Genomic DNA, 25,091 nt, shown 5'->3' with positions numbered 1-25,091 from the left:
GAGTGGCGCCACCCTCCGCAGAGCGGGCGCGCATCGAGGCACCCTAGCTGAGGATCAATTACAGTGCCACCTGACGGGGGCGCCCGGCGCCAGAGCGAGCTCACGTGATATTTCTGGGGACGCGCGCTGCCATTGGAGGCGTCGGCATGCGCAGGTCGTACAAAATATAGCCGGTCGTGGTCCATACCGCCCTTAACCTTATGCTGTCGCAACCTTTTCTTTCCTCCATGGCTGTCGCTCTCCTCAAAAAACATTTGTGGAAGTTGGCTTCGGTTGGCTTCGGGTTGGCTTGAGCTATTAGGTTATCTTCGACAGAAGAATAGCTTAAGGCACTTTAAGAGGCGTTTCAAGTATAGTGACCGAGAAGTATTCTAGTTCACTGTAGTTTCAAGTTTACTGAATACTCTCGGCAGCAAGTCGAGACGCATTGCAAGTGAAATACGTTTTGCTAAATTGGCGCGTAACGAGAGTAGCGCCATTTTTTTGCGCACATAGTTGTGGGGCCACCGATTACGCAGCTCTGCTACAAACTAGGAGGCTACAAAAAACTGCACACTTTTCGCTCCATTCTCCTTTCTAAGTAAACTGCTCTCTGCGTCTCTGATACCTTTTCTTGCATCGCCTTGCACTGAGTGCGTCGTTTTTTAAATGTTTTTGGACCTTCGGGCGCCTGTTCTGGCACCAACGAGCTCATCACAGCTCCACGTGGTGAGTACGTGACTGGCTTTATTGGTATTTCAACCGCATTTGGCAATAAAATCTTGAACCGTGAAACAAGACCACGACTTACAAAAGACTCCGAGGACACGCAGGCACCTCTCATGGTTGTGAATGCAAAAATTGGCCGCGTATCTGCTCCTTTCGTTGCAAATGTCGTCAAAAGACGATAGTCTTTATCGGCTATTGCGAAGTAAATGCCTCCCTTCGCTTTGCAGCTCACCTCTCATGTTGTTCCTCTTGCGTCGCGCTCCTCCCAAGGTAAAGAGGCCAAAGGTTTGCTTAAATCATTTTAAATTTCCCGCGTTCCACTGCTCCAAACCGGGTGTCTCGGTGCGAACGCTGCTGTACGGCGGAGACGCGCGTTAATCGAGGCGCCCTACTTCAACGTTTATAGAACCGCGTTTCCCTACTCCACGTGCGTTGCAAGCAGAACGTGGAACCTACCTAGTGGAACCTTGCGTAACTGTTGCTGGTTGATTTCTTAAAATGGCGCAAGAAGCTATAGTGGCGCGGGCGACAGTAGGCGACGGCGAAGTGAATTCTTTTTCTGCAGTTAATGAAGTATTTAATTTCGCAAAAGCAAGCATGTTTGATTTTTTTATAAAGGAACACTGCAAATATCACTTCTGTATTGATTTGCTGTCTCATATTTGCGTAATGTCTTGTTCTTCTTCAACAATGTTGACAAGTATGAACCTTACACCGGACATAGACGGGTAGATTTAGCTGTGACTATATAAGACTAATGGGCAGGCATTGTTTTGCTTTGGCCGGTTGGCTGAATCGAGTCACAGACAGACAGACGGACAGACATACAGACATACAGACAGACCAAAATTTCTGGGTTTAAGGAGCCCAAGAAAGACTATCGTCTTTAAAATTGGCTGGCGATTACGATACTCTCTAATGCGATATTTGGGCGCGGCAGCAGTGCGCTGAGGCAGCACTCACGTGGGTTCTCTCGACGACAGCGATGATGAGCCTATGCGTCGGCGGCGCGACGTGCGTCTCAGGAAGGGACCATCATTCTGCGCACGCGCCCCTCACGTTTTCGCCGGCGTCGCGCAGACGAGCGTCTCGTGTGGGCACAGCATACCGCCCCCCTCACCCACTGCACACTTTCGGAGAGCGCTGGCTCGCGCCGCCACGGCGAACCGCACTCCCCTCCCAATTTCGCGACACTCTCCGCCTTTGCTTTCTTTCATCCTTCGCTTATTCTTTCACTCGTCGGTCTTGCCATCGCTCACTCGGTTACGACGGCAACGCGGATCAGCCCAGAGACGGCCGCCAAAGGGCTGCGCCCTAAAACATGAATGTCTAGTTGAGTGCCTGCGACGCCTGGCTTCCGCCTCGCATTGTCCAACAGTTTCGGTCTCTGGTCGCTTAAGATTCATTGCTTAGCGCTCCGCTTTTGCCGTCACGCTTTCGGATGGTTCCGGTGCGTCTCCTACGCGCTGTGTCCGCCGCCTTTTAATGGAAGAGTTGGCGACGATGGCAAAGTTCAGTTCGCTCGTTCGGTTGTGTTCTTCCGCGGCTTTCTTCTGTAGTGTAATGGCGTGGATGGCCATGTCTCACTACGGTCCAGTTCAGGTTCGTGGTTTGGAACGTTTCTCAAGCACCCGTTGTCCCCTTTCTGACACCAAAGCTTTACACCGGACGCCTGCTTTTTCGCATAATGGGCCATTTTTCTGATCGTCGTCATGTCCGAGCTCCCACAGAAACGTCCCCGTGTTCTTGTCCACTGCCTTGATGGACAAAAAATTGTACGAATTCACTCGTTTTTGGCGTTGCATTCTGGACCGTACTTGTATTTTATGTTAGTTCGTGTTTCGTGACCATATCACATCGTTGGGAACGTAAAAAAACAATCTGTTCATCCGTAAATGAAAGTTTCAACTGTTATTGAAAGGGGCTACTTGGCTCCCTCTAACTGGCTTATTGATGGGAAAGGCCGACAAGGGAACATGATTTCGGCAACAGTCCCATCTAGTGTGCTATGGTTGCCTGTTATCTCTCACCTAAAAATTTCAACCACAGCGTAGTATTTAGAGCGGAAAATCTTCACTTGTGAGGGAGATCTGTCTAGCCAAAGTCTGACGTATTTATACGCCACTCAAGGCTACAACGTAAAAAGCACGGTATGTTACAAAAGTCCTAGTGCTGGTTATGGCGTCAGTTACAGAACACGCGGCTTGTCATCGACGAAGCCAAAGACCGCATGCGTGTATCCCTACCAAGCTGTTAGGTTGAAAGAGAAATTATATTCGTTGACGTGCATTATTCATCGCTTTCTTTACGGACAGCTATCGCCGCAACAGGAGGCTCAGCCAATTCACACACCTCCGGCAAAGCGAATCAGGAAGAAGTCTGTCTCAGGCAAGCGCGGGAAAAGGCCATCGGTAAGTGGAAGTATTTTTTACAGGGTAACTCTTGACTACCCGCAGGTGAAATCGTCACTCAGTAGCATACAAGCTACCCTTGCGGCCAAGCTTAGCTGCAGCAGTAGCTTTGAAGCATAAGCGTGTGGAGGATTGCATTTGGGCTTGTAGTAATGACGGGGACCCCAAGATGAGATTTAAGTTGGCCCGTTTCATATTGCCAGAAAATTTGCTCTTGCATCCACTGCCGACCACAGAAACACTACAAGCCTCCCTTGAGCCTGGCTTTTTCGCACAGCTGAGGTGTTGCATAGAGGGAACAGTGTTGGGGAGGGCTTCGCGGATAAACAACAAAATGGTGGCGGGCGCCGCCATTTTGTTGTTTATGCGTTTTCTGTCGGTAAGCTGTGGTAGTCTCAGCTCGTCCTCCCTTTCAGCTGCAGAAGTGCGACCGAAGATGCCGTGTTGCTGCGTCTTCGGCAGTGTTGTTTGCAAAGTCAAAGTAAGCGGTGATGGCGCAGAATCGGTAATCTGATAACACTGATAAACAACAAAATGGCCGCCGCTGCTCACTGGCGTGCCTCGGTGACGGTACTCTGTATCTTGTCTAGTGACACTAACCAAGAGCATGCCGTTACTTCATATAAAAAAGCAGTACTTTTCGATTTCGCGTGTTCTGGTTAACATTTTTGTGTTCGCATTTCACTTGCGCACGACTGTATACATAGGCTGGCGCCCGCTTTGTTGTTAACACTTTTGACGTCTGTATCTTTCTAAAGACGAAGGCTACTTAAACACCGAAATTTTGTTCTGCCTGCCCACCTGTCTGTCGTTGCCTGGATTCGGCCTCCAGGCCAAAAGTCAAAGAATTTTTTCAACGAGACCTTTGGTATTTTCTTGTTAAAATATTGTGTTATCGCGTTATTTTTGTTTGCTATCGCAATAGCTACGCCGGCGTTTTAATGAAAGAAAACTGCTCGTACCACCAATGAATCGATGCTTTGCCTCAAATAAGACTATTCTCACCGCTGAACAATGCTGACAAGCATAAAATATGGTACCAGATTGACTAGTGCAGAAATGTTATGCTTATATAAACTCCTTGTTCAAGAATTTTGAACTTTCGGCCGGGCGACTGGATCGAGACACAGATGAAAAGTTTCGTGTTTAAGTAGCCCAAGAGAGACAAATTCTTTAATATCACGTGTTTGCTATTGTCTGTTACTACGGGTTCGTTTCTCCTCTATTTTCAAAGCGTCACAACTTCTTTTGCATGATAATTGAACTTTGTCTTTATTACACATCACGTGTTTACAATAGTATTTCACCACTGGTTTTGTTTCTGGAATATTTTCAAAGCGACAAAACGTATTTGGCATGATAATTGAACTTGGGCATTCATGTTTAAAAATTACCGTCCCCACTCCAAAAAAACGTTTAAAGAATCGCGAAAGCTTTCGCTCACCAAAACTGCGTCAAGAGTGCGTCAAAACCTGTGCTAAAAGTGCGTACAGCCTCGGCTGAAAGTGCGTACAATCGATATTCAAACTTCCAAAGACCCAACTCGCAAAGAAAGAATGAACCCGTGCACGATTTTTCACGCACTAAGTGAACGCATATGATCTAAATGCATATTGATACGTGGTTTATGAGATGAAGGTATACTATTGCATTCCTTGCTGGTGGTCGATGCGTTTTATGCGTATTGCGTTATCTATAACGGCTCATTTTTCGCGATTTTCAAGCAACCATTTTGACATAATGGCAGCCCGGTTACACGCACTCGCCGTGTGCTTTATCAGAGCTTTTGAAGCGACCAACTGTTCTATGGGGAAGTGCATTAGTTATTGACTGGATCGGTCCCACTAAGAAAGCTCTCGCTTTAATAATTGCGCTTCCAACTGTGCTCATTTAAAGGAACACATCCGCACAATAGCGCCATCATTATTGCAGTACAGAGAACAGCAAATGAACTGCGTTTGTGACCCCAACCAGCGTCGATATATACGGAATATAACTGTGATATGTAATTCGGAATCTGTTTGATATGCAAGCTACTTCCCACAGACTCCATTTCGCCGTGCAGGACGCCTACCAAGCCAAACGCAGCTCGACAACACTCACCCCGTCGTTGCATTCAAACGCTGCACCTGGGATCAGCAGTTCCCCAACTCGCAGGGAAATACGGGTAAGCCCGGACTGCTTGGATTTACCCGAACCATAGCAACGAATGCCCGCGAAAAGAGGTGGCATGAGAAATCAAGTTCAGGCTAGCTTGTACAAAATTTGTGGCTCCGTCGAGCCCTGCTAATAGAGGTTTCCAGGGTTCACGACATGGACGCGAAAGAAGTTGGGTCCCTGCCGCCAGGTTGTACGCGAAATTGCTTGCGCTGTGTCACCGATTCCCGTCTTTACCCACTACATGTCGAAACCTCCAAAAAGCGCAACACTTAAAAAAACGCGACGCAAACTGAAGGATCACAGGACGAGCGCTTTACGAACTATTTTCTTCTTTAGAATACTGATCTATGTTCGCCTTTTTGAATGGGTCAAAGCGTCGCGAAAGTTAAAGGCTCAGTAAATTTACGCTTACGCTTGGGCTTCAGCAAAAAGTGAGCGTAAAACGTTTCCCCTCAAGTGTTCATCCATTTTACGCCGCAGCTTTCATGTGTCCTATTTTGCGGTATTTTGCGAGGTCCCAGCTGTTTGACAGCCAAGATTTGCCTGCCAAACGCATCCGACCGGTGAACTGTACCAAGAAACGCTATGTTGTAACTTCTTGTTCAGATGCCCCACGCGTACCTAGTTGCGCATTTCTGATAAGCCTCACTTTTCTTTTTGTTACGCAGCCAACGTCCCAACAGCAGACCGTTTCCCGTGGGGCGCCGCAGCTATCAAGGAGTGTGAAATCTCTCTCCCGTAGGCCCATCAAGAAGTCCAATGTGAGGCCTGATTGCATTCGTTTCTTCTTCTTAAAAAAAAAAAACGATGTTTCATCGTTTTGGCACTAATGCTACCTAGGTTCCTGAAAAGTACCACATTCTATACTAAGTGATTGTAGGGTTTAACGCGCCGACGCAACGCAGGCGATGAGGCGCGCCGTAGTGGAGGGCTCCGGATTAATTTTGACCACCTGGGGATCTTTATCGTGCGCCGAAATCTCGTACACACGGGCGTTTTTGCTTTTCGCCTCCATCAGAAAAGCGGCCGCCGCGGCCGGGAACCGAACCCGCGACCTTGTGCTCAGCAGCGCAACGCCTTAGCCACTGAGCCACCGCGGCGGGTTCCTATACTAAGTAATAAAAGGAAGCGTTTTGCAAAGTATCTTACTGTTAGGAATGTCGTCGCACTACTAGCGCAGGTGTTATAAGTTTTTGTTGTCAGACATGTAGATAAACCAGAATAACTACTGCGGGGAACAAAATGGCTACTGCCACATATTACCGTGGGTATCTTAATACGACAAATAGCGGTAAAAGTCTGAGATTAAAGAGTTGTAGCGGCGCGTAATCGGCACCGGTACGGCACCCGGTAGCAGACTGGCGCCATTGCGCATTCGAAGCCGATGCGGGACCGGCTGCGAGCATGCGCAGGTACGCCGACCGTGTACTGCGCGGGTCGTAGTGGGACCGCTTCGTCACCCTGCTATTTAGCAACGCGGGTAGCATACGCTACGCCAGCGGCTGTGGGTACCGAGACCCGACTTCGCATATTTAGCGCCCTCCATTCGAGGATGGCCATTGCAAAACAGGTATAGACGTGCCGTAATTTTTACGTGAAGCATTTTTAAGGTAGTCCATCCATTCCTGCAGCGGTCGTGGTCTTGGTGCTGAAACTTCACCAGTTCACTGTCGGAGAAACCGTCTATGTAGCCCAGAGTCTAACTGTACACGATTGAACTGGGGGAGGAGGAATGCCCGAATTATTTGTCTAATGCGTTACGCTCAATGGCCAGCCAAACCACACTAGTCATGCTGTCACCCCATAAATCAAAGTCGATTTGGATTGGTCTGTAGGTTGGCGTGACGAGCTTAACGCTGATTGGTCTGCCGCTGATCGGTTTGCCTGACTTCACGTAATTCACTTGAGGGTGAATATTTTAGCGTACGTGTTTAGGGAAGCAATTGGTCTCTTGCCAGTGATGTACCCAGGGGGTGGCCCGGGGTATCGGACACCCCCCTAAATTAGGCGACAAATTTTACCCCCTCCTCCCCTTTCCCTCCGTGTACGTCTCCTTGCACACATTCCTAAAGAGCCACCATTTGTCTTTCTTTTTGCATCTTTTTGTAATAGTGTATGTTTTGTAGGCTTTCAACTCGTCCCCCCACGTAATGCATATTCGGCCATTATTTTATTATATTTTCCTTAAAGACCGGTTAAATAGGGGCATTATGTAAGGGGTGGTGTGAGCACAGGAAACAGACTTTGTAGCCACAAGACACCAATTAGCGGGACAGATGAGTCGTTACTTCGGCAGTGAATGAGTGGTGGCTGGTGATGGCGGCGATATGGAGGGGAAGGCCGTTCGAGTGATTAGCAGCGCGTGGAAAGAGGAAGGCAGCGAAGGTGGTGGTCCGGGTGCGGTGACCTGATACTTGACCGGTGCAATGAGATATGTGCGTCCGTAGGGAGATGTAAGGTGCGGAGTTGAGTGAACAATACAGGAATCTATGAAAAAGAGAAAGGGTGGCGATGCGACGGGTCCAGTATGATTGTGCTTTTAAGGATGAAATGCTGATTTCGTAGGTGGTGCGGTTTTGAACAGCTTCAAATGCGTTGACAAGATATATTTGGTGTGGGTTCCAGATAGGGCATGCGTATTGAAGTTGAGAAAGAATAGGGGATTTGTACGCGAGTTGCTTGATATGTGATGGGGCATGGCAGAGATGACGTTTGAGAAAACGAAGCGTTTGATTGGCGGAGGCGATAATGTTGTTTACATGAACCTTCCATTAAAGATCATTTGACAAAGTGACATCAAGGTATTTGAATGAAGGAACTAGGTCTATTGTGACATTATACATCTTGTGCGTGAAGGTTAAAGGATCGTGCCAGCTTCATCCCTGTTCGTCAGAGGCGCCGCACAGAAGAATCTTGTCATGAACATAGGGCATGCTCCACGCTGTCTCTGTTATTTGCATCCACCGTTTGGGCCTGTTTAAATTTAAACGTTCTTAGGCTGATCGTCCTGCACTACGCGAGGAGGCGTGACCCTCAAAGGCTCATTGGCTGCCAGAAAGGAGAGGAAGTTAGGTGGTCGGGGGGTGGAGGACATGCCATTGATTGCTATAAGCGCGCTGTCGTATTTTCCGGCATTGGTTCAAACTGTAAGCGCGAGTTCTTGCCGCAAAAAGCGAAATGCATTAAACCTTGGTACATCCTGTAGTGGCCGGGGGGAAATGACCTGAGGAAAAGAGGGGAATAGCAGCTTAAGTTGGGGAATGCCTATAAATGTTTGTATTCATTGCGGAGTCTACCAAGTGCCTCTACGATCATGACATCATTGTCCGCCTGTGGAGAGTCTGGGGTCACCGGTAGGCCGCTGGGACCGAACGCGTGTGCAACAAGTGCGCTGCCGTGCACCAGTGAGTCTGCGACGCGTTCCTCTCAGTCGTCTGCAAGTTCCAATCGTGACTCTTGGTCATCTTGCCATGAAGCATATATGTGCTTTCCATTCCCTGTAGAACATCAGGAGGAATTTCCACATGTTTTAGGGTTACTATGTTGTTGAAAGACGAATAAGTTCCAATAGGATTCCAGATGCCTTTTTTTACCTACCCAATGTCGGCGTTGTTGGGATGAAAGCACGTAAGCAAGATATAACGGTTTGCAGTCAGGCGCTTTGATGGATAGAAATCCCAACAGATCTCTGGAAAAGTAAAAAAAAAGGAAACATGAAATCGCAGTGTTACAAAATGCCCAGTTCGCTGTAGTCACCGGGTGTAATCAGGGAATCCTGTAATTACTGGCAGGAGCCAGTTGCCGCCAAGGAAAGTTCCGGAAAGTGCGACACTCTGGCCCAACCCTGGCCATGCTTCTCAGCTTCACATTGTCAGCCAAGCGCTACTGCGCTTAGAAGCACAGTTCGCGCACAGTTTGAATTCAGATAACTCCAATCTAGCACGGAATGGGTTAATGGCGCCACACTGTCGATACCGGAAACGGCCGACACCCAGCTGTTGATTGACTCAACAACGCCTCAACAACTGCATACACTAGATGACATCCCTGACGTGGTAACTCTTGATATAGATGTGGGTTGGGATCTCCAAACTTTTTTTTGCGACTGACCAGTTAAAAGCGAGTGTTTCGCTTCAAGGTTGCTGGCTGACTAATCACTGTGCATAACTGTAGGCTTCGATCTATGACGCGACGGCATGACTAATATGGTTCGACTGGCTACGGAGCGTAAAAAAATCGACATGTTCGTTATGGTCTCCCGCGAATCCTTTATTCCTGCTCTCTGCTTAAACGCGTATTGATAAGCTGTGGTCTACGGACATTACGCAAATGATTTAGCTCATGGTGAACGGCGAACACCTTAGCGTAAGCATTTGGTGAGGCAACGCTCCTTCACAAGTAAGCACTCATACGGGACTCTGCATGTCGTTTTGCAGGAAAACCACTCCCCCGATCTCGATGAGCCTGCACCTCCTCCTCCGAATGTCCTCCCGGCAAGTGCACCTGACCATCCTTCTCCAGGTGCAGGCCACAAGATGCCGGTATAAATATGTTCTTTAAAGGTGTCTCATTTGCACATGAATGTAACAAGGTGGCAGGGAAGAGCTACTTTTTTTCTGAAAAATTCTGAAAATTTGAGACGTGATAGTGTTATTCATCGTGGTGGAAAAGTTGTTGAACAAAGCTAGCGCCTTCCCCATTCGCACTATCTAAGAGCTGAAGGTCCCAAAGCACTATTTCCAAAGTTTTTTTTTTTTAAATTCACAATGTGCTGTGCAAGCGGCCACCGATTATCGGCCAGTCTAAACTTGGTTCCCGCGTTTCCACCGGATCCGCCATCAGCGGCTGCTGGAAACAATGACTCATCGGCGTGATATCCGAGGGCGATAGACCTATCTTCCCTGCACAGGAGCGGTGCTAGCGGATGTCATCTATCATTCATTCTCCGTTGTGGTACCATCATCGGTAATGGTACCGGCAGTCCTCCTCCTTTTGCACAGTCCCGTGGTCGCTGTGCCAGATTCCAGCCGTAGGTGGTCGGTCACTGTGTCCGTTGCGTCGTCGTTTCCGGCTGGGGGGGATGACATCCCTCCGCGGGCGCTTGATATACGCGTCTGATAGCCACAGGTGCACCGAACGGCTGGCGACCGCGGAAAATCACTCAGTATGAGTAGTAACACTGTCATGTTAAAAAATTTCTTTGGAAATGTCGCTCTATCATGATGTTGACTACGAGCGCTCGCACAGAATGAACGGGGCATGCACCAGCTGCGTTCTAAAACTTTTCCTGGACGACGAAGTAACGCTATCACGTCTCACATATCACATCATCAGACATAAATGTATATTTCAACTGCAACTTTATTACTTTACACCAGACGGGTCAGAAATGCATCTTCAGCAGCAGCCACTTCTTAATAATATTATCCACTTTCTTACAAACAACGAAACGTGACCGCGTGGTTCTGAATCCCAGTTTGAAAGCAATAGAGACAAGATTGTCTCCAAAACTAACGAACAGCTAAAGGTGTTTTAGTTTTCGTATCTATGCTAAAGGTGTCTATGTCATACGCGCAAAAATATCCCTGTGTCGTAGCTGAAGTACGTTTGGTCGCACAGTCGCAAAAGTCCAACAGCCGTCGTTCCACTAATCCCTAATGTCATTTCTCCTCGCCACTTGAAAAGAGGAAAAACCGCCGATCCTCTCTGTATCATGTATCATGAGGTCTAACGCACGGACGCTACACAGGCGATGAGGCCCGCCATAGTTAAGAGCTCTGGATTAATTTTGACCACATAGTGATCTTTAATGTGCACCGAAATCTCAAAACCATGGGCGTTTTAGCTTTTCGCCTCCATCAGAGTAGCGGCTGCAGCCTCCGGGAATCGAACCCAAATTCTTGGACTCAGCAGCACAATGCCATAGCCACTTAGACACCGCGACGGGTTCCCCCTCCCTGAATGGCAGTGCTGTCACCCCTCTCGCTCCTCGCTCAGGTGAGCACAGGAGTGATATTTTAAGGCAAACGACCCACACGTCGCATTGGAAAATTGACCTCGAATCATTCGTGAAGAGGAGGAGGAGGCAAAACGTTTATTGAAAAAAAAAAAAAAAAAGAACGGTGGGTGGCGTCCTCAGTTCAGGAGGCCGCGCGCCGCCGCTGCTCGCGTGGCCCGCTGGATCAGGCTGAGCTGCTCCTGCAGGTCCGAGCTGGTCAACGCGCATTCCCACTGCTCGGGGGTAGGGGAAGGGAGAGGAACAGGGTGTTGAGGGCACAGGAAGACGAGGTGGGCAGTGGTGGCTGGAACTTGACAGTCGGGGCAGTTGTACTCGAAGCGTGAGGGGGAGATGTGGGAGAGGATGGTGGAGTTATAGTATGTGCCAGTTTGTAGTCTGCGCCAGATTCGTGATTCTTCGACGGACAGGGTAGGGTGAGGCGGAGGATATTTTCGGCGAGCGTGGCGGTAGTGGGATAAGATGTCGGTGAAGCAGGGTGGAAGAGGATGGATAGTGGCCGTCGTAGAGTGCGAGCCGCCTGGCCCTGTAGGGAACGCCCGGAAGTGAAGCTCGCGGGATGCAGCATGTGCTGCTTCATTCCCAGGGAGTGAGGCGTGTCCCGGGGTCCACACGATTGTTATTGTAGGTAGGTCGCGAATGGCTTTCAGGAGCTTGAGCGCCGCTGGGGGTACTCTTCCCTGGAGGTAATATCGGCAGGCTTGTTGAGAGTCTGTGATTATGGTTAGGTGGGTGGTGGGTGTGTGGGTGGCCGCCGCGAGGGCAGTGGCGGTGGCTTCAGCAGTGTTCGAAGAAAGATGAAAGAAGGTAGCGGCGTTGAGAACGGTGCCCTCGTTGTCCGTGACTGCTAGGGTCGAGCGGGGGTGTGATGGGGTTTGGGTAATGTCGCTATAGCGAGCATCCGGGGCTGAGGAGTACTTTCGTTCAAGGTGCTGCACTCTGGCTTTGCGTCGGCCTGGGTTGTATACGGGATGCTTGTGACGTGGAATTGGTGCCACCTTGATACTGGTCCGGATATGGGGAGGGAGGGGGTGAAGCTCGTTATGAGGGTTCGGCGTGGGGCGGCCTAGTGCCCTGAGGACAGTTCGGCCGGTAGGAGTGAGGGACAGGCGTGCCAATTGACTTGTCTGTTGGGCTTCGAGGAGTTCAGGAAAAAAAAAAAAAAAACCACGTGAACCAAGGAAGGCCAGAAGTGAATCAAGCATGCCGCCCATGTATAAGAAATAACTTTTGATTCGCCAAATTCATGACTGAATAATGATTGGTAGTAATGATTAGTAAGGCGTGATTAAGGCGGAATAGCGGGAATTAAGGTGGAATAAGATGAATTACGATATATTAAGGTGGATTAAAGTGGTTCTGGATTAAATAATGTTTGATTAGTGATTGATGTAATAATTAGTATGGAAAGAAAAACATGAATTAAGATAAAACAAATTACTGTCGATTGGTACTGATTAAGGTTTCAAATTGATTAAGGTTGAGTAAGGGATTAAGATTGATTAAGGTAAATAAGTGAAAGTTATAAAGGTTGATTGAGATAAACGCAGAAGGGGAGGGATGAAGATGTATTAGGCTGTTTTAATATGGAATCAAGGGGATTATGGTGGTCTGAAGGTGGATTGAGAGGGTTTATGGTGGATCAGGGTAGACTAAGGTGAATACGATGAATTAAGGTGGATTAGAATGAAATAGGCCACATTAAAATAGGTTAAAGACGGTAAAATTTGAAGGTTGCTCTGTCGACGCGTGGACATATATGTAACAGTTACCTGTTCAAATAGTGCGTTAAGCTGTTTTTTTTAAAGAACGTAGGAAGGCTTAGGTTATCCGGAAAATTTTAGTTTATGCTTAGGTTGTTTTTCTTTTTTTTGCAACCATCAAAATGGCACTCGCTAACAGTTATGGAAAATGTGGCACTAATTTCTTGGCTGTAAAGTTTGATGGCTTACGTATACTGCTAAGTATCTTTCATGCCTACTTTCTGCTGTATTGAAATCCTAGGATTTGTGCACAATACGCATAAAGTGCCTGCCCGAAACAAGACTGGGGTTTTTGGGGTTTAAAGAGGAGAGCAAAAAGCAACATCGAAAGTTATTAAAGGGAAATTCGGACTTGTTCCTTGGGATTCATATTTGCAGAGCCCCGATGGCGAGAGTAAGGGGACAGAAAGTACAAGACAGCACTCGTCCTGTGTTCTGCCTCCTTCCTATCTTCTGCGCTGTTCAAGCATAAAAGCCTACCTCGGGGTAATAGAAAAAAAGAGCTCCGTAAAAAGAGCTGCTGATGGCTGTACTCGAATTATTTAGACGATGATATTCACGTTTAGACGATGATAGACGATGATAATTGCAGAGTGGCACACATTCCCTACCACCCAGACGCCACTAGGAAGCCAGCAACCATCACTTTCGTTATTCTGACTGAGCTGGAGCGCTGTGGCTCAATTGGCAATGTAGCTGCCGAAACCTAACAGGGGCAGGTTGTTAAGCTGTTGCGTTCGGCTATGACTGATGTACTTACATCTGTCTTCCAATGTTTTAAGCGGCCAAAGTATTGTCTAGTTTAGGCACATTTTAGGTAGGACTTGATGTATGGTAATGGCCGAGAGAAGTTTGACCTTCATCAGTAACTAGCAAGAAGCCTAGTCCACACTTCCAAATTTCACGTGTGGCTAAAATTTTATGGTTTGGTGGCATATTTTCTGGTACACTTGCATAAGTGAGTAATGGAAAGAGGGGTCACTGAACAAGTCAATACAACAAAATGACGTTTCTCTCTGGAAATCGCAGAGTTCACGAAAAGCCGCTTGTTTTTCGGCTTGCTCAGCGCTCGGTGACACGTGTTTCAATTACTAAATTTCTCAAGAAGTGCATAAAGAAGAAAACGCCGGCAAGAGTTGCGAAGCTGCAGGCGAACGAATAATGTGCAAACACTGCGCGCACGTGCGAACAGATGACTCCGTGGGTCCCTAGTAGGGACCAAGGCGAATTTCTGGGCAAGCTGATTACCAATCGTAGAAGTGTAAAGCTAATCAAATTAAACTAAGGAACAAGGAGGATGACAGCGCTTGTCCCTGTTTTCCTCCTTCGTCCTTGGTCTATCTTTCCGCTCTTTTTTCCGTCTACAATAACTAGTAGTAACTTAGCCCCGCCGTCACCACTTTCTTCCGTCAGCTTGTTATAAACGGCCTTCAATTTGGCTCGAAAGTTGGTAGCCAATCAAATGAGGTAATTTTAACCATGTTTTTATGGCGGTGGTATTTACAGAAGGCCGAAAAGAGGTGTTGGAGGCCTGTAGTTTGACATTGATTGGGGCAGTTGTGAGCACTTGCGTGAATGGGCTGGTGGGTGTGCCGTATGCTTTATACAAGGAACACGTCGTAGTGGAGTATAACGTGGCACGCATTAGCCAGCGCAGGCGACAAAACAGCGCCATATCCTTGAGGTTGCAGTTAATTGATGGTTTCCCTATTGTCCTGGCACACGCACCTTCTGGCATATCGCCTGTTTATGACGCAAAAAGCTCGCCGTCATTACTCCTAGTGAATGATGGCTACCAACGCTGTGGTGAGAAGACTTGTAAACACTTCATCGCCTCCTTCTTTGTCATTTAGTAACGACTGCTTTGTTTTCGCAATGTTATACCCTGAGTAGCGTACTGGCAACTGTAGACACATTCTTGGATAATGTGTAAACCGATTCACGTACGCCGCTGAGCGGTCGGTTGGGCCAGATCGCTGTGATATCGCAAGCCGAATTTCTCCAACACAAAACGCGTACGCCGCTCCATTTTCTATCCCGACACGTCCGCATTGAAATCACCGACCGCAGGGGTAGGTTCACGTCAACTGGCCCACAGGTTTACAGAGGACACGAAAACACTTGTTAATTAAGGTTCCTGAATGCTCAATAAATGATGTCCAATTGAACGTGTGAAATGCTTTGCTTATCCCCAGCGTTCTTGAAGAACACCGTCTTCCTGACGACTGACAGGATTGACTTCGCGATCCGCTTGTCTTCGCTTTCGAGTGGCCTTGTTGTCTCCTAAGCTTTGCGTCGCTGCTCCCTCTGGTCGCCATGTATTGTTAGAGTTAGCAACGATGGTTGGTTTTTCTGCCTGTCTGTTCGCTCATTTGGCTGCGCTCTTCCTCTCTCTTGCGTGCTTTGTGTTGTTCTAGTTCCCTGTACTGCAAAGGTGAAGCGAGTGCTATGGAACGCCTCGCGCTTCAAAGACACGCGGAGCTGAGGGAGTCTTAAGTGACTCCACTGTAAATATTTGCAATAAGCATTGCGATTCCGGGGGAGGGGGCACTGGACTAGCAGTGGGATTATATTTGCGCGATCCCCTTCCCTATGCTACTCGCGCTCCTTCCAACCACCCTTCCCCCAAGTCCCTCTGTCCTTCTGTGCGTTACCTCGGGGTACAGTGTCCCTGAAGGTAGAGATGTGTCGTGCGGGGGAAAAACTAATGGAGAGGGCGGGGCCCTTCTACGAGATTAAAAAAAAAAAACAGAGTTCGTCTATATGTCACAGCTACGAAAATCCGCTTCATAATCTGGGAGGTGCGCGCCCCGCTGCTCCGTTAAAGCTGAGGGGAAAGTGTACCGGGCGCGCCCCCAGGGGACAAAAACTGAACTTCAATATACTATTGCCTAATCACATATTTTTGTAAAATAAGCTTGCTTTTATTGGAATACTATAATTAGGTAGTAGTATTTACTTATATCTTTATTGTTTTTCTTTTTGACTTACAGCAGCAGCCACAAGCGTTTGAGTACTACTTCGACTTTCTGCCTACAGACGACAGGCTAGTCAACTTGCTCCGTGCTTGCCTCAGAGCAGGGACGGGAAGGGGGACACCAATGCACGGATTTTTATACATGGGGCCTGTGCGGAGTTTCGCAACTGGTATATATCCAGTAACTCTGGAAAAAATTCTATGGAGCGCAGGCCTTCCCCACAGAACTCCCGTTGCAGCCGGCAACGCCTGATTCACCCGATTACTTTTTTATGCTGTTTTGTGTTTATCGTTTAAAGTGTTGGCAAATGTTTCTTGAAGATTTTTTTGCGCCAAGAACAAACTCTCGCACCATTTTTGTTTCGTGTTTCTGGCAGCAAACCTTCCAATTTCTGAGCGTGAGTTTTGAGTGGAAGAATTCGTGCTGCGCATTTCAGATATTCTCAGATTTCATGAGAATGGTTACATCCTGCCCAGATCCAAAGGTCCACGTCATACTAGACGCTGAGAAACCAACGAAGGAGCCCAGCCAAGGCAAGGTAAGATAGACCTTTAATAGAGGCCACCTAATCAGTTGCGCGATGCGAGGAACCGAGCGCTGTTACAAATACCAATGTTGCACGAAAATTTTATCGATGAAACCATAGTGGTTGAAGCGTGATACAGCAAATACCAGTTTCAGGTGTTTATGATATCTGTGTGCGTTAGGCACAGATAATATACAGAAAATAGGCGCATATACATCTTGAGATCGCTTTGAGTCAGTATCATTGAGGAGCTCCATATTTTTTGTTTTTAGCGCACAAAAATAGCACAGAAGGAACAAGAACTAAGAACTTAAAAAAAACCTTGAATCATTTCATTTGGTCTCCTGGAGCGTGTACTACTCAGTTTTGAGACAAATTCAGAAGGAAGATAAAAGAGGGATGAAAGCTTCGGTACTTCTATTTATTCGATTGAAAGCTTAGCTATAGACGCTATAAAAAGGAAAGTGCACCTTATATTTTTCAGACAAACATCAGTGTCAACAACATAATGAACCGGATCTTTTCAGGTGCAACTTTTAGTATTCGTCCTCACCCTTTTTCTCCATAAGAAATTCCCGCAAATCGTATAGAGCATATTTGTTGTAGTTTCAAAATTCGCGAGTATTTAATTTCGCGCAGTTATCAGTAAAGACTTTGCAAAAGCACAGCTACGCGCAGGGCTTGTGGTACCGTCTGTTTCAACCCGCACTTTCGGCTACGAGCCAATCATGGAATTTATAAATCTTGCTAGCCCTGAACAGCCATCAAGGCTATTTCTGTAGCAAGACTAACGGCTGCTTTTACACGGCAACTTCCAATTGATAATTGAACTCGCACTTAGACGTCCGTCCTATGTATTTACAAATGAGCATTCGATAGACAATTGGGTCAAAGGCATTGGGAAGGCGTTTGAAACGACCGTGTAGGACACGCACAGGTCATCCGAAAGGCGGAACACTTAGGTGCTCGTTGGCCCCCAATAATCGCTTTCCCGTGACATCAGTTAGGAGGCAACTAGCATGCAGCAATTGAAATCAAGCCCAAGAACGACATAGAACTGCCAGAATGCGTCAAGTTTAAAAGCGACCGCAACATGTTTCTCGTATACTTGACCCCACTAAGGTAAAAATTGCATACAATTTTGTCCTCTATTGGCCCGTCCTGCTGCAAGTAAAACTTCCTCTCGGACTCGGGATCGATTCGCGGCCGCGGCGGCTGCGTTTCTGATGGACGCAAAAAGCGAAAATGCCTGCATGTTCGAGATTTTGGCGCACGTTAAAGATCCCCAGGTGGTCAAAACTAATCCGGAGCCATCCACTACAGCACGCCCGATCCCCCGTGCGGCGTTAGCGCGTTAAACCTCATAATCAATAATTCAAAACTTCCTCTCCTTTTTCCATTCAAACGAGATGGGTGGGGTCGTGGCGAGTAATTTGGCCAGTTGCATTCCCAATGCATTGAAACCGTAGTCAAACCATGAGGGGAGAAAAGGTTGCAGAGATAGGGAATCGGAGGGGAAAGGGCGATTCCGGTAGGGGGAGGGAGGTATTACAGAGGGCCGGGAAGAATGAACGGGTGAGACAAAGAGGAGGGCAGCCCAAAGGAGGGGCGTATTAGAGGGGAGTGGGAAAAGGAGGGCAGGGTTCAGGGGAGATTTTGGGAGTGGGAAAGGAGAACAAAGAGTAGGAGGGGAGATATAAGGAGTGCAGAGAAGGAGGGGAGTGTAGGAGGGGACGATAGAAGGGAAGAAAGCCTAGAACGGGAGGGAAACGGCCAATTTGAACCGCAGGAAGCGTCTCTGGCAGGGATGGCGGAATCGCTATTTTGTTTCGACGCCATTTGGCCCACGACGAGCAGACACGGGGGCGATTTATCCGGCAACAGCCATTTTAATTCCCACCTCACTTTAAAGCGGGGAGCTCTATAACCACCAGTAATCTATAAATTGTAATCAGAATTCCATGAATATACGTGATTAGTCTTTAAGAGAAAATTCCTACTGCGAGAGAGCCCAGTGCGTGTGCGCTACTGTTTTTTTTCCGAGCAGCGTCCATTGCAGCATATGGACACCAAACGTCTCGAAGAGCTCCTGTCGGACGCCCAGCCTGCCCAGCAGGGTTCCCCTTGGCCGCAGTCCACGGCGGGCATCCCTGCCCCGGCGCTGCATCGCACATGGGTGCGTTGGAGGAACTGCCTGGGCGTCGCCCTCGTCGCTGTGATCGCCCTGTCCGTCGTGACCACCGCGGTCTTGCTGCTGCGTCGCCATGACGTCCCGCCGTGCGAGACCCACCTGTGCCAATACTACGCCAGGTTGCTAGAATCCACGCTAAGCAAAGTGGTGCATCCCTGTGACGACTTCCACAAATACGTCTGCGAAGGCTGGGAGCGCGAGAACTCGTTGTCTGTGAGGGAATCCATGCTAAATCGGTAGGTTGGCTTTCTTTTGTCGCAGACGTGCATGCCAGAAAAAAAAAAAGAAACATACCGAGGGACCATTCAGACACATTACGTGTTCTTCATGCGGCAGACGTATGTGCTTTTTTAGTATACATAGCGCGTGTTTTTGATTAGGATTTTAATAGCCACCATCATCGTCCCTTTCCCGGTCCCTCGAGTGCGTATGTGCGCATTTCGGGTGGGTATGTTGATGCCTTTGGAAAACTTCGAAGGAATGAACTGCACGCTGCCTCTGTCACTAAATAAAGTATACACGGAATACGTGCTGTCGGTGCCGACTTGGCCTAAAGACGTAGGAACGCTTAAACTTGGAGACTTATTAAGAATCTCGAGAAGATAAAAAAAAACTGAGGCTGGCCCGGCTAGCAGCCTTAGAAAGAATTATGACAGGAGCAACATATAGAAATAGGAAAGGAGGGCCTTGAATTATGGAGCAAACCGGGGTGGTAGATATCCTAGTAAGCAAGCTTGAAGTACGAGAAGCGGGCTTGGGCTAGACGTGTAATACGGACAACTCACATCCGGCGAAGTACCAGGGTAGCGGAGGAGCTGCCGAGAGACGGCACTAGAAGTAGAATACCAGTCTCTCAATGGTGTGATGAAACGGGCAGTTTGATCGTAAAGAATAATCTCGGGAAACGCGGGATAGGTGTTGGTCTTCATCCTGCAGTGGACATAGATCCGCTTATGGTGACGATGATGATGATGATGAGGGCGTCATGACTGGAAGGCGATTTGTGAATCTACCGTGAGCTTCTGATGGCATTTGTCGTCGTCACTGGTCAATCTACTATCAGGTTGTTATGCCGATATTCAGCCTTTGCGGTAGGTAGCCTCGACCTTCAGCCTAACGGCATGCCATGCAATTACAAATTAATTGAACGCGAAGCGCGGGTACCGGTTTAATACATTATACCTGAAATCTTACCGTTATGGTTAATTGGGACATCAGGCTACTGCATTTCCACATTCGCAACCACATGACGCCGTGTAGCCATGGGAAGCGTCATGTGGTTGTGAACGTGGGTATGCAATATCCTGATGTACTCCCCATTAGGCCTAACGGTAAGGTTTCAAGATGGGGGAAAGCTTCTGGGCCACATCAACAGGACCTCCGAGACTTCGGGTCTGCCCAAGGAATGGAAAGAGGCTCAAGTCCGGTTCATCCACATGCCGGGCAAAGCCCTCACGATCGAGAACATGCGACCCATCTCCCTCACGTCGTGCGTGGGGAAGGTAATGGAGTGCATGGTGCTCCGAAGACTCCATATCTACCTAGAAGAGACCAACCATATGCCCGAAAAGATGTACGGCTTCCGGCAGCACGTCGCCACGGTGTAACTGCAGGAGCTCGGGATCAAGAGAGCCACTCGGAGTTCGCCGCGCGGGAGGCTGGCCCTCGACCTGAAGGGGCATTGACAACTTGTCCCACATGATCGTCCTCGGTAACCTCAAGAAGACGGGATGTAACCGACGCACGTTCGGCTACGTCAAGGATTTGCTGAGCCAGCGCACAGCGGTCATACAGATTGGAGGAGAGAAGTCGGGCCCGATAAAACTGGGAGACTGCGGCCCCCCGCAAGGTTCCATCCTGTCGCCCCTGCTACTCAAGCTGGCCCTGCTCCCACTGCCAAATCTACTCAAACAGGTCGACGGCGTAAAGCACGCATTCTAGGCCGACGACATCACGGTGTGGACGAGTCACGCGGGGTCCGAAGCCTAGATGTAGGAAGTCCTGCAGAGGGCGGCAACGACGGTCTACAAATTCGCCAAGACCTGCGGGTTGTACTGCCTACCCCAGAAGATGGAGGCCGTCATCGAGCAGCCCAGAAGACGCCAGAACGATCCCGAGCCGAACGTGGTCCCGAGCCGGACGTGATCAGCCCTGCGCAGCAGCTGTGAATTCTCGGTCTGTTGCTACAACGAGAGGGCAAGGCGGCAGCGGCCATCTCTAAGATCAAGATGGCCTCGGAACAGGTCATCGGAATGATCTGACGCGTTGCGAATCGGAACCGAGGACTTAAAGAATGGCGCCTTCCGCCTTGCCAGGGCGTTCATCGTGTCTCGCATCACGTTCTCGGCACCACATCTCCAGCTAACGAAGGCGAACAAGAACACGCTAGACACGATCGTCAGGAAAGCCACGAAGACGGCTATGGGCCGGCCCCCGTACTCGTATACACAGAAGCTGCTGGAGATGGGGGTACACAATATGTAGACGAGCTCAAAGAGGCTCATTGGTCTAACCAGTGAGTGCGACTGAGCCAGACGGAGGACGGCCGACCAGACCTCCGTAAGATCGGGTGGTCCATCGAAACACGTACACCCAACCAAACTATACCTCTGCCATGGAGGGAAGCAGTCAAGACCACACCCCTGCCGCGCAACATGCCGGCCGGCAGGAACGACGAGAGGCGCGCCACGCGGGCACAGGCACTCGCCCGGCAGCTGGAAGCAGCCCCCCAGGTCCTCTACGCCGCCGCCTCACTTCCCCAGCACAGCAGCAAAGAAGTGGCCGCCGTCACGACCATCAACAAGCTGGGGACCAGCACGTCGGTACGGACGACGTACCCCGGCCAAGCAGACGACGTGGCCATCGCTCTCGCCCTCACGCACGGGGACGTGCCCACGCCCAGACAGACCCACAACTCGAACGCAAATAACAGACGACCGTGCGCCGCGCACAAGCGGGGTCACTGGCGCACCCAGCTTTATTGCACAAGATGTCCCCGGCACAACACGACCGCATCTGCCCGTTTTGCTATAAGACCGAAGGCCATCTGCCGCACATACCGGCGGAGTGCACTCAGCTCAATAATCCCCTATCTTCCCTACCCCTCCTGTTTCCCCTCTACCCGAGAGATGGGAGACCTTAAAGTCCAGCCCCGACTTGTCGACGCAGCAAGAGCTCGCGTCCAGGGGCCAGGAGCTATTTGACTCGTATGGGACTCGTGAATAGGGTTCCACCCCATCTGACGCCTACGCGCGTCACCTGAAAGGGGCTCAATAAAAGTTATTTGTCTCTAGTCATGGGGACGTCAGCCAGACGCATATTCGGGTTCGTACCCATGCGTACCCGTCTTCGCAGGCAGACACTCACGGGTCTGGGAAGCATTCCACAGTGCGGGACGTTCCATAGCATGAGTTATGACTCTGGGCACATGCGATGGGTGGCCGTGTATACGCCAATACACCACACGGGAAGGGAGTACAAGAGAGCAGCCGAACGAGTAACAGGCAGCGAAATTCACTATCGCCGCCTATTTTCCCGTCATTACAGTATAGTTGGCAGGACCGAGAAGCAGCGCAATGGCGGAAACGGATCACGAAGCAAATTGCGTCAAGCGGCATGATCCCGAGGTTCTCGAGAACGCGAAGCGGAAGCAAAGAATCTCACGTGATTCGTTGGACGCCGATGCTTTCGCATTTAGTTCCCATAAATTCTCCGGTGTCCTCACAGTTTCTATTGTTGATGCCGCGTCCAGTTTTCCCTACGTCGTTCTGTTCACAGTAGAAGGGCGTTTCGTGTGCACCTTCTGTGTTATCCCGAAGGGCTTGACCAGCTCTTTGGTGCTGCCATGCCCTTCGCTATCCTGAGGCAAAATGGCATGAGTTCACAGTCCGTACATACTTTAGTTTCTTGAGAAGCTTTTTCCCAATTGAACGTTACGTTCTTATTCACAACATTCTAGGCAAATCATTGAAAAATATAACGTAGGCTGTTTCGTAACATCGCTTCTTGACCTCACGATATAAGAGCCGTTCTTTAAAATGTTTGCAATGCCTTGAAATCGCTTGACTGAAAATACGAATTGTAGCTATGGTGATTTAGTGCTTCTGCCCACAAAGTAGAATCTTACCCTGGTACCAAAACTGTTAAAGAAATCCTGCCTATTTCTTGGATTTTGGCTCGAAGCGTCTGCGGGACATTTGAATATTAGTGACCGTTGGGTGTCTGCTAACGGAAACCCGAATGGCGTAGAATCCTCTCTTGGGCATTAAAGAACCGCAGAATATAAACAAAAGGTTGCGTTTCTAAAAAAGCAGTGTATTGTGTCTTAATTTTTGTGCATTTCCGTGCACTTTGGCTGAACCCATGGCGAGTACCTCCACTTATCTTTGTAAATATTTCATCTTCCCAGATTCGTCGAAAAGGTTCTGACGAGGGCAAGACAAAGCGTAGCACCGGAAACGAATCAGACGGCGGTGCAGAAAGCAGCTGCCTTCTACATGTCTTGTGAGAGCGCCTACAGTGGACAAGCGAACGAATTCGAGACGGCTAAGGAAGACCTGGTGAAACACGGCGTGTTTTGGCCGGAAATCCGGAATTCGTCCAACCTGATTCAGATGCTCTTCTCACTGTCAGCTGTCTGGAACTGGGGGACCATCGTCGAGGTGCAGATGATACGCAACGGGCATTTCACCATCGCCCCCACCCCGTTCTACAACGACACGTTGCAGAGGAGAGATGACATGCTGAAGAACTCGCAGAACTCCGGGAGGGACTTCTACCGAGAGTACTTTGACAAAATGGTTACTGAGTTCCGACGTAAACGCAGCGGCGAAGTGCTTTCTTACGAGCAACTTCTCGCTCTCGAGAAGCTAGTGATACCGAAAATTCTTGGCCCATTTATGGCGAGTAACTTCACCACCATTAGGAACAAGAGCCTAGGTGACATGCTGAATATCACTGGAATAGTCACCAGCAAGGTTACCTGGGAGAATAGCATACATAAGTACTTTAACTATACGCCGGGTTCCCCGTACGTGTTCACAGTCATAAACGTCGAGTTCTTCACATCATTTTTTAGCCTGATCGACGAAGTGGGAGAACCCGAAATTGCATACTACATTGGCTGGGTGATAGCGCAGCCCGCTTCGCTACTGTCCGAAGCCAAACTCATACGGTACTACTATATGACCGACGCTAAGGCTCGGGAAGGGCAGCTGCGTTTCTGCTCTGGCAACACCCACCGTTACATCGGCCTGCCTTTCTACGCCGCCTACATGCGGGACCAGATGTCGCCCGACAAGATTCAAGACACATCGGTTCTTGTACACCGCCTGCGGAAGTCGCTCGTGCAGGCCGTGGAAAACTCCTCTACGCCATGGAACCAGCTGGCTACGGCTCTTTATACGCCGAACGAAACGGCAGAAGCAGAGGGCTCGGCGTTTCGTCTATTTTCCGAAGCTGCCGAAGAGCCCCTGAATGCACGGTACGCCGCATTTCCGGATATGGGCACCTCAGTGTTCTCCAACATGGAACGGGCCACCAAAGGGCGACGCCAGACGAGCGAGAGCACGATGATGGAGAGCTTTCGGATCAGGCATGACGCCCGCGTGTACTACCTCAGCGACCAGGGATTCGTATTCCTCCCGATCGCGTTCGAGCTACCGCTCTACCAAAAGGGAGCGCCATACGCCGTGAAATACGGCGCCCTAGGCGGAGAGATTGCTGACGCCTTAGCTGGTGAGCTCCTTCGTGTGGCTAAAGTCTTTACAAAAAGTAGTGGCGCCGAAATGAACCTAAGCGCCTCCTGCCTACCGGAACAAGTCCGTGCAAGAGAGACCAAGGAGGGCGCACTTCAACTTATCCTAAAAGCACTGTCACTGCAGACTCTGTATAGGACGTTCCTTGCCGTCAACGACGCCCCCCTGCGATTGAGGCTTGGGCCTCGGAAGTTGCTTACAGAAGAGCAAGTGTTCTTTGCGGTAGGGTGTTACATGCAGTGCGGATCGCCTATCGCCGAGACCAGGTGCAACGACCTGCTTAAATTCTTTTGGGGCTTTGGGCGAGCGTTTGGGTGCGCTCGCAAAGCCGCCATGTTCTCCGACAGAGACTGCGATTTTACATAAGCATCGTAGCTCATCGAAGAGTGACTTATTTCCTACATCGATGACTAGGTCTACGATATTGAACATTGAACCTGAGTTATATTACACAACCAGACAAACACGCATTAATATTTAATAATAATGAGCGTGTGTAATATTACTTGCCAGAGTTTAAGGAATATTTATTTATTATTATAACTTGGTGGAACGGGGACTGGTATCTTTCTTTGTGAGCTC

At 49.1% G+C, this 25,091-nt stretch overlaps 1 protein-coding gene across 1 annotated transcript in view; it reads left to right on the top strand.

The window, feature by feature from the left end:
* The window catches only part of LOC144154792 (uncharacterized), a gene marked incomplete at its 3' end in the record, with an annotated part of 31,508 nt that extends 7,019 nt beyond the window's left edge, over nt 1-24,489 (top strand). The window contains exons 2-8 of the mRNA XM_077685894.1: nt 3,024-3,119; nt 5,185-5,286; nt 5,948-6,040; nt 9,716-9,820; nt 16,473-16,574; nt 18,622-18,989; nt 23,162-24,489. Of these exons, the coding sequence (XP_077542020.1) occupies nt 3,024-3,119; nt 5,185-5,286; nt 5,948-6,040; nt 9,716-9,820; nt 16,473-16,574; nt 18,622-18,989; nt 23,162-24,489 (2,194 nt within the window). The remainder of the gene's footprint in view (nt 1-3,023; nt 3,120-5,184; nt 5,287-5,947; nt 6,041-9,715; nt 9,821-16,472; nt 16,575-18,621; nt 18,990-23,161) is intronic.
* Nucleotides 24,490-25,091: the final 602 nt, after the last annotated feature.

The sequence above is a fragment of the Haemaphysalis longicornis genome, unplaced genomic scaffold, assembly GCF_048455015.1.
Source record: "Haemaphysalis longicornis isolate Haplotype H1 unplaced genomic scaffold, Haemaphysalis longicornis Haplotype H1 scaffold_921, whole genome shotgun sequence".
NCBI classification, from domain to species: Eukaryota; Metazoa; Arthropoda; class Arachnida; order Ixodida; family Ixodidae; genus Haemaphysalis; species Haemaphysalis longicornis.
The sequence above is the reverse complement of the archived record's forward strand: the minus strand, read 5'-3'. Positions and strand labels throughout refer to the sequence as shown.